The 18,998-nt window shown below is 32.2% G+C and overlaps 1 protein-coding gene across 3 annotated transcripts in view; it reads right to left on the minus strand.

Moving 5' to 3' along the window:
- The window catches only part of LOC115889648 (nucleolar protein dao-5-like), a 260,773-nt gene that overhangs the window by 66,963 nt on the left and 174,812 nt on the right, over positions 1–18,998 (minus strand). For all 3 annotated transcript variants that reach the window (XM_030909703.1, XM_030909704.1, XM_030909702.1), the window contains exon 2: positions 973–1,316. In XM_030909703.1, the coding sequence (XP_030765563.1) occupies positions 973–1,227 (255 nt within the window). In that variant the 5' untranslated portion in view covers positions 1,228–1,316. The remainder of the gene's footprint in view (positions 1–972; positions 1,317–18,998) is intronic.

Here is an 18,998-nt window from a genome sequence, read left to right on the forward strand (position 1 = left end):
ATCAAACTAAACACATACTAAAAACTGGAGTAGCGGTAAAATATCGACATCACACGATAGGTAAATAATGGATTTTAGTACTGCAGAAAAATAATGTCAAAAGGTACTGGTTTAAAAAAATTAAGATTAAAATTAATTAATCAACCTTTAAGGTATAAAATTTGGTAGGTGTTATTATTAATAAAATAGTTTGTTTTATTTACCTATGTTGTTTTATTTATTCCTGTGGAATATTACAAATTTGTATTTGTACATAAGTTATATTGATAAATATAATCGTAAATGCGGGTAGTTTCATAAAGCTTGAAAGTAAATAATAGTTCTTTTTATATTTTTTTGGTATGTAGTGTCTTGTTCTTGTTTGTTTTGTATTAACACATACCGTTTTTATTAAATAAAATAACTCGATTACATTTTTTCAGTTTTATACAGTTTTTTTCACAATATTTTGAAGTAATCACTTGTCATCTTGTCAATCAAATTTTAAATATATCCTGCTATGCGTTCCAGTTGTACCAACTTATTTCTTTGTAAAATAAAATAAACTACTTTGAAATTAAAATGACAGACACATCTATCACTGTTAAGGATCTTCTCGTTGGACAGACTATAGCTGATATTTCCCATATAAATTTACATATAAAATGACAGCGATCTTATTCATTACTACATAGCCATGGCTGACGCCGTTTTTTTTTTTCAATCACACGGTATAAGATATACAGAGTGTTCCAAAACAAATACGAAAAACTTTAAGGAGTTATTTTCTGGTAAAAATAAAAGACTTTGTAATATAAAATTTTAGTCAAAAATCAATCTTTTTTACTCAGTTTATTTTCGGTTTTTGTTATTAAATTGCATTTAACACAGATCCATATCTCTAAAAATACGATTGATATAGCGTGTTAAAAGTGAGAAGAAATAAAAAAGAACAATTCTGATAAATAAAACAATAATAATTTAGACACTTACCTCCGTCTTCGGCGAACCCGCGACCCTGAGAACGACCTGCGCCCTCAAACTCGAAGCCCTGGTCGGTCTAGGACCGCCCTCCGACCCACTGGACGACGATCCGGCCCTGAACCCAGTGGCGGCGGCGGGTCCCCCAGCTTCACCGACGCCCCTGCCGAACTGCTCGGCCAGCTGTCTGCGCCGCTCCTCCTTGTAGCGGGCGATCCTGGTCGCGCGCGCAGCCTCTCTCTGATGTGGATGGTTTTCGGACGACATGGCGCAGAAGATGGCTTCATCGGAACAGGAGAGAGGGCGTTGCCATCGGGGTAGGCGGGTGGCACGTGAACGTCGTTTGGAACGTCTATCTGGAAGAGATAATAATAATAGAGTTTCATTATCACTTTCTACATAGTTTCAAAAAAAAAATTAATTTTGCAAAACAGCTTATCAATATTAAATGATTATTACTAAACGATATTATTTTCACAATGAGTATTGTGAATTTAAAAATTAAATTTAAATCAAAAATACAATCTTGTAGTAAAACTATGTCTATAGACATATTCACAAAACTTGCGTGAATTTACCATAATATATTACTTCACTTATCAGTCACTTAAGGATTTTATATATTAGTATAGATTTTTTTTATAATTTTTTTTATTTCTCTTAAAAACAAAAACACTGAAAAGTTAGTGCTCCCATTTAAGTTAAAAATTTCATTTATCATTATTAAAGAAACCTACTCTATAAATAACTTAAAAACTACGGTAAATAGAGAAAAGAAATTAAAGGTCGCAATTCTACAACTACGATGTTGTTTCTTTTGTTTGGTAATTTTATTAATGTCAAATGTCAAGATAGGAAACTTCCTAAGTGAATTTCGGGCACGGTTTATTAGAAAATTAGAGATCGTTGGAAGATGGAATGTTCTTAATCGAAACGTTGCTGAAGTGGGAACAGAATTGGGCGAATCTCTCTCTTAGAATCTGCCGTTGTTAAATGGGTAATTTCCTATGGTAATTTCCTTCTGCTCGTGCTATATTGTTTCACGGCTAGTAGGCACCTAATTACTCATAAAAGTAAAGCACATAGTGTGGTATTTTAACGTCAAAGAAATTACAATAGAACATTTGCATAGTTATTGAATATACTTATTAGTTTGTTTTACAGGTAGGTAGGTATACAGGGTGCCTCCTCTCATACGCAGCGGAAGCTCCAAGGAGAACGGTAATTTATATCAAAATGATATTTTGGCAGCGTGTGTAGGTTAACTGAGAGCATTTTATAAAAATATATAGAATTATACAGGGTGTTCCCAAAAAAAGTTACACATCAAAGTTGTGTTTTTTCTAACGGAACACCCTATATATTAATTGATTTTCGGATTCTAGGAAAAAAATAAAGATAAGTTTTATTAAAGAAGCATATACCTAAAATCTAAGGATTTTTTCGTATTTCACATTTTGTGAAAATGAAGAGTAAATTTTAAATTTCGATAACAACTAACTAAATTTTAGTTGACCTTGTATAGCCGGATATTTAATTACAGTAACCATTGTATGTTAAACCAAATTGAAATTTAACCCGAAAAGTTATACAGGGTGAGATAAAATTAATATGGAACATTAGTCACTTTTAAAAGCAAGTTACTCCTTTATTTTGGATAGATTAATTTTGTCGCCTCACCCTGTATAACTTTTTGGATCAAGTTTTAATTTGATTTAAAGTACAACAGTTAATTTAAGTACATATTAGGCTATACCGGGTAAATTCCAATTTAGGTAGCTTTTATTGTAATTTAAAAATTGTTCTTAATTTTTAGAAAATGTTATATATGCCAAAAACCTTACATTTTAGTCATACACTTCTCTTATAAAATTCACCTTTATTTTTCTCCCAGAATCCGAAAATCAATTAAGATATAGGATGTTCCATTACAAAAAATACAACTTTGATATGTAACTTTTTTGGGGACACCCTGTAGAACTCTCTATATTTTTAAAAAGTGCTCTGAATTAACCTACATATGCTCACAAAATTTCATTTCAATAAAAAAATGTCGCTCCCCTTGGAGCCTCCGCGGCGTATGAGAGGCGCCACCCTGTATAATACAATAAATGAATGAAAATTAAGTTATGTATGAAGGTGATTGCACTGCTACATATTGTAATAATTAAAATACCGTATGATCGAAACAAAACGACGTCCAGTTGGCTTGGAAATGACGATCGATGACATTTCCCATATAATTTTACATATAAAATGACAGCGATCTTCATTTCATAGCCATTGTTGACGCCGTTTTTATTCGATCATACGGTACTTCATTCTTATGTGCACTGTTTAGATTTACTTACCTAGTAATCGAAATAGTGGATTATTTTTTTATAATAAAATTACTATGGTACCGCGAGAGCGCAAAGTCATTATGAAGATGTCTAATATTGATACGACCAACTATAAATGTTGCTAGTCAATTTAATAGATAACAATTTATAACAGAGTAGTTGGATAGGTGATTCCATAATCACACTAAAAATATAAGTAATTTAACATAACACAATCTCCATTTATTATAATTATTTGCATTTTAATTTTAGCGATTTTTTATGTATACATATTTGTTCCATAATCTCTCTATATTCTATCTCAACATATGTCTAAGTATTATCTGTTATTTCAGACCATAGATTTAGGAAGAACAGATATCACATTTTGCATTTTAACCCGATCAAACAATCGGAGGTTGACTACGTACTGTAAAAACCAACTGAGATAGAGAAGGCGACATTGCCACATCTCAAATTTGCGCCTATCTACTTAGTTTGATTTGCAGAAAAGGTGACTTTAAAACCTTCACCGGATATCAATAAATCTCAATTTCTTAATTAAATTAATAGTTTACTTTTAAAGAAGCATGCGTAATAATATGTTATTAACCAGAGGATATTGGCGTTACTATTAAAGGACATGTTTACTGTTTAATGTGCTGAAACGTCTAGAACTATTGGCAACGTCGCTGCTAGTCTTCCAGAATGAAATGAGCCGTCCGTCCCACCACCCCTCGCGACGGCCCTTGGTCCGTTATAGCGTACTACGTTTAGCTTACGGTGTGTTTGAAGTCGGAATCAAGTCCGAAGTGAACTTTTCAGTGTTTTTCAGTAGTTTTTGCTTTTGTTTAACGTACTTTTGAATCTGCGAATTTTCAATATGGTACGACAGTGTCAAATGTGTGGAAAAATAAGCTCAAATTACCCGAATTTGTCTTTTCACAGGTAGGTATTGCTTCCGCCGGGCCGTAATCGCCGTACATAGGCGTCCCACAAGGGAGCCTCTCACAATTAAAATAATTTCTAATTATATTTGTTGAATTTTGAGCTATTAAAACAAGAACGTAGTAGCCAGTAATTGAATTATAATTCGTCTCAATTACTACTTAACTGTTGTAGATCATAACAAATTTGAATATAAACGTTGCATTTGAAACTTTATCATAAGCCAGAAAGTGACATTTTTTTTCTTAAAATTGCGTCATATTTTGGTCATTATATATGATATTCTAAAGGAATTTTGCTCAATAAATAAACAAAGGTGTTTACCCGCCCTTTTTTACATTTTATTGCATTATTATATCTGCCCCTTCGGCCTCGTTTAAACAATTTTTGACCACCGTACAAATACCTCTTCCTAGAGTTATTTGTACGGTGTGTTTACCTTTTTTTAGAATGGGACGAACTGTAAATAATTCTTAGGCTACTAGTTTTATACATACCTATTACCTATTACCTGATTCTTTCTAATTTTTATTTCAATTTTTTACATAAGATGGGGGCCATTGTAACGCACATTTTCAAAATATTTTTGTCAACATACAGGGTGATTCTCGGGGTGATTCAAACCGCAATACATATGCTTAATACAGTTCATGAAGATTGGGACATTTAACTAAAATTTGATTGTCTGATGAAGCTACCTTTAAAAGTATAAATATAAAGTAAAGGATTTGCAAATAAACGTAATATTCATTATTATGCGACAGAAATCCCATACTGTAGCACACAGATTTGATACGTTTAATGATAAATGCCTTCTATTGAGAGACTAAAAGGTAATTGCCTCGTATCAGAGCCATCATAATACAAGAAGAAGACCGAAAGTCAAATCTTGTCTTATATTTTCAAAAAAAACACAATTTTCTCATTAAATATTGATTTTAGGTATAGGAAGTTATTAATAATACAAAATTAAACAACTATTACACAGTACTTTACAGGAAGCTATCGATTGCGAACTAACTAAATCGTTACTAATTACTAATTTTAGAAAGTTCTTTTTAAGATCAAAAAAGGTAAAACTAAAACCTAAATTAGCATTTGAGATTAAACGGGAAGTTCTAAATAATGTTGCCTATTCTAAACAAGAAAAAATTATTTATAAGTTTTATAACATCTCTAATTAAATTTGGACGAAAATAATATTTCTGTTTGCTGTAGGTAATTTTCTCAGTGAAAATACGTAAATAAAATTGACTTTTTAAGTCAAAAAAAGTCAAAAGGACAAGTTATTCCAAAAAAGGACTGTCCTTTTCAAAAAAGGACAGGTGGCAACCCTAGGTATTTCTGGAATGGAAATTAAATGGCAAATCTACAACTTTAGTTTGAAAATATGTTCCGGCCACCTATGTTTACAAAAATGCCTGAAATGTGCTTTACCATTGCCTCCATATTCTGAAAAAAAAAATTGAAAGAAAAGTCACCAACAACAAACCTAATATAGAACTGTTTCGGTAGTCTGAATCACCCTGTAAATATTCAAAAGTAACTGAAAGTTTATATAAAATTAACTGTAAGTTTAAATTGAAAATCGACGTTGGAGCGATTTTCGAAAACTACCTACTAACGTTTCAACATAAGTATATGTGGGATATTAATTATATTATTATATTAGACCTTATAACAAAACTCATCTGACGAAAAAGTGTTAATGTAGTATATTAATATGGAGTAAACATTTTACTAATTACTTTACTTTTACTTTACTAATTAAATTCGTTCAAAAAAACGATACGCCACTGGCCATTAGAACAATCCAAATGCGCCTAGTTGCCGGGGTCGGAAATTTTAGACTTCTCTGTCTCTTCTGTCCTTGTTTGACACATTGGAATGTTTGATACACTACCAACGAGTATTTATGAATGAGATGTTCGGTCTATATTTATAATGTCTTTGTTTCAGACTGTGTTTCGGAGGACAAATTTAATAGAGGACCAAAGTAGGGGACTCTATACATCCATAATCTCTAAGTTGGTTTGGTTTGGTGCTGATTGTTTTGATTAGATTTGTTTTTCTTGTATGTTTTATTATTTCGTATCTAATGGCAATTTTGTTCCGATTTTCGTTAGGCGCAGAATTCCAGTAATGTTCTTCCAGACAAGAAGAGATGAAACGAGTATCTACATACATAAGTTCTGTTTGTGACTTTTTATTAACCTTTATAATCTATACTGATATATAAAATCCTTAAGTGTCTAACATACTGATTAATCACGATCCTGCTCAAACCACTCAACGTAAGAAGCTCAATTTTGGCATACAGGTTGATTCTAGGGTGTGGAGGTTCGATAAGAAGGGATTTTTCGAAATTCCAGTTCCAAGAGGGTGAAACCACCCCTCAAATATTACAATATTTTTTATTTAAAAAACGGCCAAGTTTCCGAAAAAACGCTTAAATACGTATATTTTACTTTTTACATATTTTAAGATTTTTTAAAAATGTATACAGGGTGTTTCGAAAAATCTGGCCATTGATTAATCACGATTCTGCTTAAAGCGCTTGACGTAAAAAGCTGATTTTTGGAAAACAGATTGACTTTAGGGTGTAGAGGTTCGATAAGAAGGGATTTTTCGAAACTCGAATTCTAAGAGGGTGAAACTATCCCTCAAATATTAAAATATTTTTTATTTAAAAACCGGTGAGTTTTTCGGAAAACTGTTAAAGACGTATATTTTATTTTGTTGTTTTACATATTCTAAGAGTTTTTATAAATTTATACAGGGTGTTTCATAAAATATGACCATTGAGTAATCACGATTATGCTTAAACTGCTTGACGTGTAAAGCTGATTTTTGGCAAACGGATTGACTGTGGGGTGTAGAGGTTCGATAAGGAGGGGTTTCTCGAATCTCAAATTCCAAGAGGGTGAAAACGCCCCTCAAATATTACAATATTTGTTATTTAAAAAATGGTTAGTCTTTCGGGAAAACGCTTGGACAAGCATAATTTATTTGTTTTTTTACATATTTTCAATTTTTTTAAAAAATCATACAGGGTGTTCCAAAAAGTTGGGTAATTTCTTAACCACGTATTAACCACGCTTATTTTTGGCAAACGGATTTTTCGAAAGTTAAATTCCAACGAGATGAAACTACCGCTCAAATATTACCAAGTTATATAATAATATCGCCATATTGTTTTTTCTCATGCTGACATAAATGTGAGAAAATTTTATCCAGTTTAGTATCACCATTACAAATGATTAATTCGAAGCGAACGAAGTCACGGGTACACGCTAGTTTTTTAAATGAATTCACAAAGAATATTGGTGAATATAAAGATATATTATAACATATTTACATACATGCCACAAATTAGCCATATAGCGATTTTACAAACAAAATGTAAAACTTTAGAGCGGATGGTAAATTAACTACAATAATCTGTGGCTAGAAATAACCCTCAATATTGTTATTAAATTCACAAATATTTTTTTTCAGTGCAATAACTAAAATAACTGACTTGGTTTTACATGAGATCTCAAAACTTTCTGTAATAAAATAATTGCGTTCGGATTTTTTTTTTATATTTTATGTTTTTGAAGGGAATTATTTCTTTTTCTCTTCTTTCAATAAAAGAAATCTGAGAACAAAACCTACCTTTACAACAAAAACCCACTAAAAGTTTTAATAGAGTTTTGGTAATTAAAAAACTAATAAAACATAACGCTAATCGAACATACAAAAGGTCTAAACAAAATTTTGAACTATTAAGAACAGCGATTAATTTTTTTTTCAATTATCGCCTTTAGTTTATAGAGATTTTAGCCAACAAAAACCTATCCTCATTTACAAAGCCATTACAAAAGTAAACACAGGAATAAATAATACTGGTTTAATTATAAATGCTCTTTCCTGTGCGTCGCTGAGTCACTTCAGTCGACCATCTGAGGTCAGGAATATTTCGATTGACCATATAAACAACGCAGACCATTTTGGATTTAGATAAGCAACCTTGTTACATCAAGTCTATATAGTTATACTCTGTTTTTTTTCTCAGGTAAGATTTCGACAGACGATGACAGAAGAAAAGCAGATGACGTCCCATACCAATCTATTTATTTAACTCTTTGAATAAGAAGACTAAGGAAGGAGCATATCAAAAATCTTAGGTACACCGCGATGGGCCTCAAATATGGCCGACTTAAATTCCGGTTTATCAGTGTCGTTCTAATTTTATTTAAAAAATCTAAAACTATGATGTAGGGTAGACGTGGGGTAGACTCAATAATTTGTTGTTTTATTTTACGTTGTGAATAAATGTTGGTAGTTATTAAAATTGTTATAAAAATATATAATTCTAATAAAAATAGATAAGTTATAATAAGTATTTATTAACAGAAACATCCGATACGCTACTGAAGCAGGTAAGTCAAATTAACGTATCTAAATTCTTTGACATCTAATCTTTGACAAGTAATAAATAAAAGCTAAAATGCAAGAAAAATATAAAATTTAGTTAATTTAAGTGAATTTCATAAATGATCGGTTTACTACACGTATGTATATTATATAGTCACTTACTAGCGAAAAGTTGTTCCATTATTTCACTCAATTTTTGCCGATATCTACCGTACGCTACACAACCAACTATTTTAAAGTCTTTTTCGATAAATCGCGATAGTGTCACTGTTAATTTAAGTTCTGCCACAATTTCCATCTAGATTTACTACCTTTATACAACTATCAGTAGCAGAATAAATAATAAATAACATAAAATAAGCTCCGTAAAGACTGACAAATCCACAAAATTTCAAATCAAATTCAAATGTGTCAAATGAATCGTCAAACAGAACTGTCAAGATCCCCACCCTAGAGAGCTTTTATGGTGGCTTTTCCGCCCACCATGCATGAATACATGGATAGCATTATGCTCCTTCCTTAGTCTTCTTATTCAAAGATTTAACTAAAAAAAGTTTCTAATAATGTTTAAGTTAACTATGGATGAGTTTAATTATAAATCCGTTATGCGTCGTCTCTTGTTGTTTTTAACCAGTTTTATTGGTTTATTTCAAAAATGACAGATCGTATTTCAATTTTATTGGTTTGACGGAACGATAAACGACAAACGGACGCCGATGCGTATGAACTCGCCTTTAGATTTTTGACGTTTGTCAAAGTCTTGCCAAATTATGGGTTAGAATTTTGTGTCAACTTTTAGTCAAATACTGCGTTTTGGAAGATGATGCATTTTGATTCGTGTTATTACGTGTGTTTTGTGTCTTTTGAAATCAAGTGGAGGAAAAATCGAGTGAAAATTAACTGTAGCCCCAGAGCTTTGCCCAGAGCACAGTTTATGGTTAATACTCGCTGCCCAGGCAGAAAGTCTTATACACCAATAAAGTTCGTATACCATCTCGTCGTAGATAAGTGCATCTGGAATATGGTAGAAGGACCATACTAAACACGTACTAAAAACTGGAGTAGCTATATCGACATTACACGATGGATAAATAATGGATTTTAGTACTGCAGAGAAAAATAATGTCAAAAGGTACCTACTGGTTTAAAAAAATTAAGATTAAAGTTAATTAATTAACCTTTAAGGTATAAAATTTGGTAAATGTTATTATTAATAAAATAGTTTGTTTATTTATGTTGTTTTATTTATTCCTGCGGAATATTACAAGTTTGTATTTGTACATAAGTTATATTGATAAATATAATCATAAATGCGGGAAGTTTCATAAAGCTTGAAAGTAAGAAACAGTTCTTTTTTATATTTTTTTTGTATGTGGCGTCTTGTTCTTGTTTGTTTTGTATTAACACATACCGTTTGTTATTAAATAAAATAACTCGATTACATTTTTTCAATTTTATACAGTTTTTTTCACAATACCTATTTTGAAGTAATCACTTGTCCTTATCAGTTACATTTTAAATATATTAATTTCCTGCTATTTGCTGCTATGCGTTCCAGTTGTACCAACTTATTTCTTTGTAAAATAAAATAAACTACTTTGAAATTAAAATGACAGACACATCTATCACTGTCAAGGATCTTCTCGTTGGACAGACTATACTATAAAACACATCATCTTGGTTAAATTGATTGGAATCTTAAATCGAATGACATGAATAAAAATATTAAAAATACTTCAAATCCTTCAATTTTCGCAATGAAAAACAGGAGGCCCCCTTTTACGCGGCATATTTATAAGGGGTTTCGCTTATAAGCGTTTGCATTTTTCACACCATTGACTTGTTTTACGCGGTTCACTTATACGTGGTTTTATTAATTAAGAAAGTGAGATGAACCGCCTATTTAAAAATAGATATATTTCTTTAAATTCAAAACATTCAGTTTTAAGACACTCTGTATACATAAATAAAATTATTGATTTTTAAAATATTATTCACAAACTAGGGAGGGGGAAATCAGGCGACAAACAGAGAGATAATAGTTGTTAAATAATAGCTTTTAGAATGTCGTTCGAGACGCATTGATGTTAATTTGGTTTGTAAGTTTTGTGACAAAGAATGGTTATTAAAGGTAAAGTAAATGTTTTCCCATTAATTAACTAGTGTTAACTAAAGAATATATTTCATTTTTCCTGTTGTGATTCTGTTCTAAAGCTTTTCTTGATTTATTTGATCAGAGGGACCACAAAAATTACAGCGTGGTACCCACGAGGAACTAAGAGACCTAGAAGGAGACCGAACCTGAGATGGGACCATTATTATTACATATTAGGAAATTAGCAGGGATAACTTCACTGAAAAAAAGGATCTCTCAGTCGAAATCAATATGACTTTGACCCAAAAGATTGGCGCTTTTCAATAGGGCCAAGAACGACGTTTCTTTGCCCAAAGCATTAACTATCTTTTCATACGCTTTAAAAAATTACTTTAGAGAATAGAAGAATCTATCTGTCCAAAGTATTTCACTCTTGACCCAAAATAAATATGCAAAGAAGTTCTTGCTACAAGAACAATAGTCTCTTTGATTCATGCAAAAATTCTTGATTGAAAAGGGACATTTCTTGATTAAGAGACACTTTTCTTAAACCAATAGCGAATATTATTTACTCAGCTAAAATTCATTTTGAGATAAGAGAAGTCTATACATCATATATAGGCATATTAGATACGAGGTATATTATTTTCTGATAAATTTAGGTTATTTCTGCTTTTTCACTCCTTGGTATTTTTTGGGGTGGTTCATCACTCTACAAATTACAAAAAAATGTTAAATCACGATTAATCAAAGTAAAGCAAATAAATTATTAAAATTATAAGCTTTGGTCACATTTTGAATTTTTTAATTCGACGACTTGAAATTCTAAAATTTTGGTAATTATTTGCATAAAAAAATCGATACCTATATTCTTATTCTATAGTCACGCATGCATTATCTAAACAGATGCATTAGGTAAATGTCTCTTACCTTCAAATATAGCAAATAAATGCTCTAATTTCCATTTTTTCAGAAACTCCTTTAAAGAATCCATATATCCTAAAATTTGTCGATAAAAAATGACAAATGCATGTTCATAACGATCACTAATTTGCTATGCGATATGCGTTTAAAAAGCAAATTATGCAACATTCCAAGTGAAGTGATTCCAAGCAACAAAACCCGTGCGTACTATGATGTGCGACCTATGAAATGCGACGTACGACTGATTGGACTGCCGACTGATTGTATATACCGTCCTTCGTCATCGTCTTTGCGTGTCGTTATTATTTTTCATCAAAAGAGTATTTAGCTATTGGAAAAATGGCCATGTTTCTTGAATGAAGTACTTCCTAGCGTATTTTTCTTATTATCTTAAAACAAAGTAACTTGCACTTGGTTGAATGAAAATAGATTCAAGACAAATTTTCGAAATTTTCAAGAGAGAACCAAATTTTTTTTTCAAGAACGATGACGACTTTAGTTCAAGTCTATCTTTTTAATCAGTGTTGGGACCACATAGCATAGCCAACAAGCTCAAAATAAGGTTAAATTCATGGGGGTTTGGTTCGACTCGAGCATGCGAATGACCTCACACGTCACAGAAATCAGGGATAAAACGACTGGCATCATCCAGCATCTGACGAGAATCACTCCCAATATGGAGGACCTCTCGCGGAAAAAAGAAGCCTTCTGGCTTCGGTAGTTCATTCGACCATGCTCTACGCATCGCCAATCTGGGACAGATCCATGCCCTTCAAACATTACGAAAACATGCTAGAAAGGATAAACAGGAAGTTAGCACTCAGGGTAGCATCGGCATCGGCACATGTCCAACAGTAGCGGTACTGTGTGTACCAAACTAAGATACCTCCGATCAGTCTACTGATCCAGGAAAGAAACGAAATATATAAAAATGGAACTTCCTTCCGGAAAGAGGCCAGGAAAATTGTACTAGGGCAATTGCAGACACGATGGGAAGCATATAGCAGGTGGACAAAGACTTTCATGGATAAAATGCGACCAAGCAAACACGGACTACAACATCACGCAAGGCCATGGAGTATTTGGCGAGTATCTGCAGAGGATCCGCAAGGCTGACCCTCCTACATGCTGGTATTGCGAGGCGTCAGACTCAGCTAACCATACACTATTTGAGTGTCATGCGTCACGCGCACGAAGATATACAGGAAAACGCAGAAACAGTATGTGGTACGAAGATTACTAGAATAAACGTAGGAAATCTTCATCATGCAACAAAAATATCGAAGCGATTTGCGGCATGTTAAGGAACATTATGAAGAAAAATGAGAAGGACGAAAAAGACAAGATTTGGATACAGACAAGACCAACATAGAAGAATGATAAGTCTCTAATCTCGATGCCTTCGGCGGTACTGAAATTGGCAAGCTTAGAACACAGATGAGTTTTTAGTGGGTAGGTCCTCTCGCAGGAGGGAGATCCCCACACTCTGGCCCTAAAGGCGTTTCCCATCTATAAAAAAAGCACAGCCAACAATAGACAACAACGGGTCCAACTACAAATAGAGTATTTAAGGGAAGCTACACCATAATCGGAAATGGTTGAATAAGCTGAAAATGATGACTTACAATTAAGTTGAATTTGTTGTATATCGTATCTCGAAAAAAATATACTAGACAATTTACTAGATTTGGACAAAATATAGTTTTACGTATTTCAATCGTATTTCCAGTTTTTATTCAAAAAAGAGAAACAAAACAAGCAGTAGAAAATTAATTTTAGTTTTTTTTTTTGCAGCGCATTTTTTCCTTACCAGAGCGTGTATAATTACCATCCGGCTCATCGGACGACGTGCCCAACATATTTTCTCGAAATATGCAAAACCGCCCAAATATTTATGCCGATCGGTAAAACGCGCACACACGCACGCTTTTTTTTTGAGGTTAAACTTGTTTGTTTATCAGTCGATATCGAACCGGCTCGTTGGTTGGACTGAGAACGAGATGCATCAGCCAGGCCGCACCAAACCGTTTTTTGGCACAAAAATCGAATCAAGCATCTCCCGTCATGCTTTAGATATTTACTCACACACCGTGTGTGTGTATTTTAATGTATGCTTCTTGATAGATCGACTCAGAGCAATAAATATGCATGAATGCCGTTAATACATATATGTTGATGGAATGGAATCGATAGACAGTTACAATCAGTTAACAGACAGTTAATCGCGACCTTACAGATCTATTGGGTCCCCCTTTCTTGAAAAATTAAACTTGATATACCGAGTGTTTCTCAAAAGTGACTCACCTCTATATCCATTTTATTTTTACAGATAATAAAACGAAATTTGGTATGTTAGTATATGACATAAATCAGGACTGATTGACGTATTCAAATAATCTCGGTTTCACCGGAAATTATTACAACTATTTATTTTAAATGGTATTCTCAATACAATATTGTGATCAACGTGAATGACATAATATCATGTCAATTTTTGACATTTTCAATTAAAAAAGCTAGCATTTTAAATTTCAATCTAGAGTGCCATGGCTATGTTAAATCATTAATTTTTAATCAAGGAGCTTTGCAAAAATAGATTTGATCGTCTAGTGTTTGTCTTTTCTGGACGGTTCCTTAATGAGACTGTATTCTTCGTTTTTTTCTAAAGGCTATCATTTTTGACATATGACACAAACATATGTTTTTTTAACGGAAACCATAGTTGGCCATGACTTCATAAAAAGCGCCATTTTTAAACTTTTCAGCGATATAAGCTATTATATGTTTTTTTTTTTTTTCGAAAAATTACTTAGTTATAGCCAATTAATATCTTTCTTGACTAATTTCATTTAGTTGGTATGGTATTCTTATTCTGTCATGATTTATAACTTATAAAAAGGCAGAATATTTTATTAAATGGTTTCTTACTCGCTCTCACAGGATACAACATTTTAATGAACAGTGCTTTACATAAAATCAATAAAATGAAAAATATACGAAATAATTCTGATTTCTTTCGAAAATCGACAACTATGAAACTATGAACCCTTCCTGGATACAAACGGTACATTGTGAGACAGGAAATTGTAAAGAGAAACAAGCCCTATAACATAGGATACAACATTTTAATGAACAGTGCTTTACATAAAATCGATAAAATGAAAAATATACGAAATAATATACATGTACTGATTTCTTTCGAAAATCGACAACTATTAAACTATGATTCCTTCCCGGACACAAACGGTACATTGTGAGACAGGAAATTGTAGAGAGAAACAAGCCCTATAACATAGGATACAACATTTTAATGAACAGTGCTTTCCATAAAATCAATAAAATGAAAAATATACGAAATAAAATAAATGTACTGATTTCTTTCGAAAATCGACAACTATGAAAATACGAACCCTTCCTGGACACAACCGGTACATTGTGAGACAGGAAATTGTAGAGAGAAACAAGCCCTATAACATAGGATACAACATTTTAATGAACAGTGAAATCAATAAAATGAAAAATATACGAAATAATTCTGATTTCTTTCGAAAATCGACAGCTATGAAACTATGAACCCTTCCTGGATACAAACGGTACATTGTGAGACAGGAAATTGTAGAGAGAAACAAGCCCTATAACACAGGATACAACATTTTAATGAACAGTGTTTTACATAAAATCAATTAAATGAAAAATATACGAAATAATTCTGATTTCTTTTGAAAATCGACAACTATGAAACTATGAACCCTTCCTGGATACAAACGGTACATTGTGAGACAGGAAATTGTAGAGAGAAACAAGCCCTATAACATAGGATACAACATTTTAATGAACAGGGCTTTACATAAAATCAATAAAATGAAAAATATACGAAATAATTCTGATTTCTTTCGAAAATCGACAACTATGAAACTATGAACCCTTCCTGGATACAAACGGTATATTGTGAGACAGGAAATTGTAGAGAGAAAGAAGCCTTATAACATAGGATACAACATTTTAATGAACAGTGCTTTACATAAAATCAATAAAATGAAAAATATACGAAATAATTCTGATTTCTTTTGAAAATCGACAACTATGAAACTATGAACCCTTCCTGGATACAAACGGTACATTGTGAGACAGGAAATTGTAGAGAGAAAGAAGCCTTATAACATAGGATACAACATTTTAATGAACAGTGCTTTACATAAAATCAATAAAATGAAAAATATACGAAATAATTCTGATTTATTTCGAAAATCGACAACTATGAAACTATGAACCCTTCCTGGATACAAACGGTACATTGTGAGGCAGGAAATTGTAGAAAGAAACAAGCCCTATAACATGGGATACAACATTTTAATGAACAGTGCTTTACATAAAATCAATAAAATGAAAAATATACGAAATAATTCTGATTTCTTTCTGAGATACCATCATAGAGAACATCGTAGAAAATTCACCCTGTATATAATACAAATTAATAATACTTTAAATTTAACGAAAAATTTTGCCGTTGCATTTTTTGCATCTAAGTGTATATGTCGCACCCACTTAGCCTAATTGTCCGTTTCATGAAATGGATATCCATTTAACCACACACCTAACCAAACCAAATAAACTTTTATTCCTCCATCTGGTACCAGTTCCCGAAGTGGATATCCATTTCATGAAACGGACAATTACACTAAGTGGGTGCGATATATATAAAAACAATGAAAGAACAAAATTAATTTAGTTTTTCATTCACTTCATTCGCCATATTTAAATATCGAGGATCTTTTTCCTAAGGTAACTTGACAACTTTTTTTTTTTTCGTTCGTACGATATCTTTGCAATAAATGTATCAGGTTATAATATGTACTATTCAAGAAATTATAATAATATCTGTATTTCTCTGACCATATCGCTCTGAGGATAGCGACGATTTTACAAGAAAAGAAAACATAATGGATAGTTTAACCACTAGACCGTACACCCTATTATTAGAAGATTGATCAATTATAAACATTAATAGATTAGAAAAAAAACGCGTCGGACGTTCCATATATTTTTTCTATTAATAAATTGATTATAACCACGTGGTGAAAGAAATAATAGGAGAACTTATGGAATTCCATAATTTAAATACGCAAAACAGTGTTGATTTTAGTAAATTGTTGTTTTAGGTTGTGATGAAAAAAATATTCGTATAACATATGTAATTGTTTCTATACTAGAAAAACAATGGGAAGAAGGAAATGAATCAGTTTATTTACATAGAAATTATTAAGAAATATAACTGATTTTTTTGATGAACAATATTCCATTTGTATTTTCATTGAATGATTTTCTTTAGGCTTGACGCACATAGAAAGAGAAAAAAACTGTTTTAAACAAAATCTTTTGTTTGTCTCTTATTATGTATGAATTATGCTTCGAAGAGAAGGAAAAAGGCATCAGATACAGGACGGGTCGCGACTAAAACTAAAAATATATAACATAATATGACGATGCGTCGATCGCCGTCTTTCAGCTTGACTCTTGACTGTGACTAAATGAGCCTACTTCTTCTTCAAGTGTATCTCTGTATCGCTCTCGATCTTGCGCTACATAGAGAGATTCATCCGCACTCAAGCCTCAACCACGAAAGCTCCTTGCGCCCAATCCAGTTAAGAATTAGTCGGAGAAATTCATATCGAGGTCCTCTGGTTATACAGGGTGAGTTTCCTACGATGTTCTCTATGGGTATCTCGGAAACTACTGGAGATAGAGAGTCGGTTAAATGGGGAAAGCATTGCAGTTTTGTGGGGTCATAAATATGCGCCTTTCAGATTTTTGAAAAACTTCATGACTTACTAGATATTTCGAAAAACACAAATTTCGGCTATTTTAAAAATTGTCCCTAATTCCATTATAAGCTATTTTAAACAAAAAGTTTTCAGATAAGAGTTATAGATAATCATATCCTTAATGAGGCTGTGTCCTCCGTTTTTTTCTAAAGCCTGTCATTTTTGACATATGACACAAACATAGTTTTTTTTTTTTAAATGGAAACCATAGTTGGCCATGACTTCATAAAAAGCGCCATTTTTTAAGCTTTCTAGTGATATAAGCTATAATATCTTTTCTTCGAAAAATTACTGAGTTATATCCAATTATTATCATTTTTAAACAATTTTACTTAGTTAGCCATGGAAACAAGTTCAATCGTCTTTGCTCTCATAAATGTGAAGCTGTCACATCCAAACTTTGTAAATTAAAATAAACAAAAATTGTAAATATGAATTTTTCAAATGAAGAAAAGCGTGTAGATACTCGCGCATCAATAGAGTGGTTCCAACATGACTTTCACTATGACACATCACCTCCCACCCCCTATAATGAAAGAAATGTTAAAAATTATTTATACCATAATTATACAAAGGCAGGGATAGGAAGACGTGGACTAATTGCATAGGCCTCCTCGATAACCTGATCTATCCATTTTAGCATTTTTTATGCGGTATAGTAACAATAAGGTTTACAAAAGAACTTATGCATTAAGAGAGGCACTCGAAGTGGCGGTACGAGAAAAGTTTAATTAAGTCGACCGGTCCTTCTGTCAGAATAGGTAGTAATTCAGTTTTAAAAAGATGCAACTCAAAACAATGGCGGATTTTTTGAACATTTTCTAAAATAACTTAAAATGTATGTAGTGTAGTGATATTATTTTTTTAAGTTTTAGTTTGTGTAATGTAAATTATAAAAAACCGTTTAGTAATATATTCTGACTTTTTATAAGTTATTAATCATAACAGAATAAGAATACCATGCAATATAAGTGAAATTAGTCAAGAAAGATAAGAATTAGCTATAACTAAATTTAACTATTTAAATTCTAGCTGTGAGCATCAATTAAAAGAGATGCAGAATTTTATAGCAATTTAAAATATATTTAACCAACATCAACACATTTAAACTATATCTAATAACAATAAAAATAAATAGCAAACCAAGACATGAGATTTTGCTACAGATGTTCGACATATCAAGCGTCGTCTATTATGGATATAGACGGGGCAGTTTTTGAACATTTCTCGCGGAATTCATTAACTCAGTGGGGTCGAAAAATACCCTCTCATAACTGCGAAAGTGTTTCTAATTCTTGTCTAGCTTATACGGAAGAATAAGGAACCTTTATTCTTCCGCAAATATATCCATAGGATTAGATCCATGGGCACTAAGTCAGGCGGCCTCGACGGCCAACGAGATCTTGGTTAGCTATTCAATTATTCTTGAAATTGGCTGCAAAAATTTGCTGATAACTTCAGCGTTCAGAGACGGTGCGTCGCTGTAAAAATATGTTTTCGAGTTTCATT

Source organism: Sitophilus oryzae, unplaced genomic scaffold (assembly GCF_002938485.1).
Source record: "Sitophilus oryzae breed Bouriz unplaced genomic scaffold, Soryzae_2.0 scaffold_817_pilon_pilon, whole genome shotgun sequence".
Lineage (NCBI taxonomy): Eukaryota > Metazoa > Arthropoda > Insecta > Coleoptera > Curculionidae > Sitophilus > Sitophilus oryzae.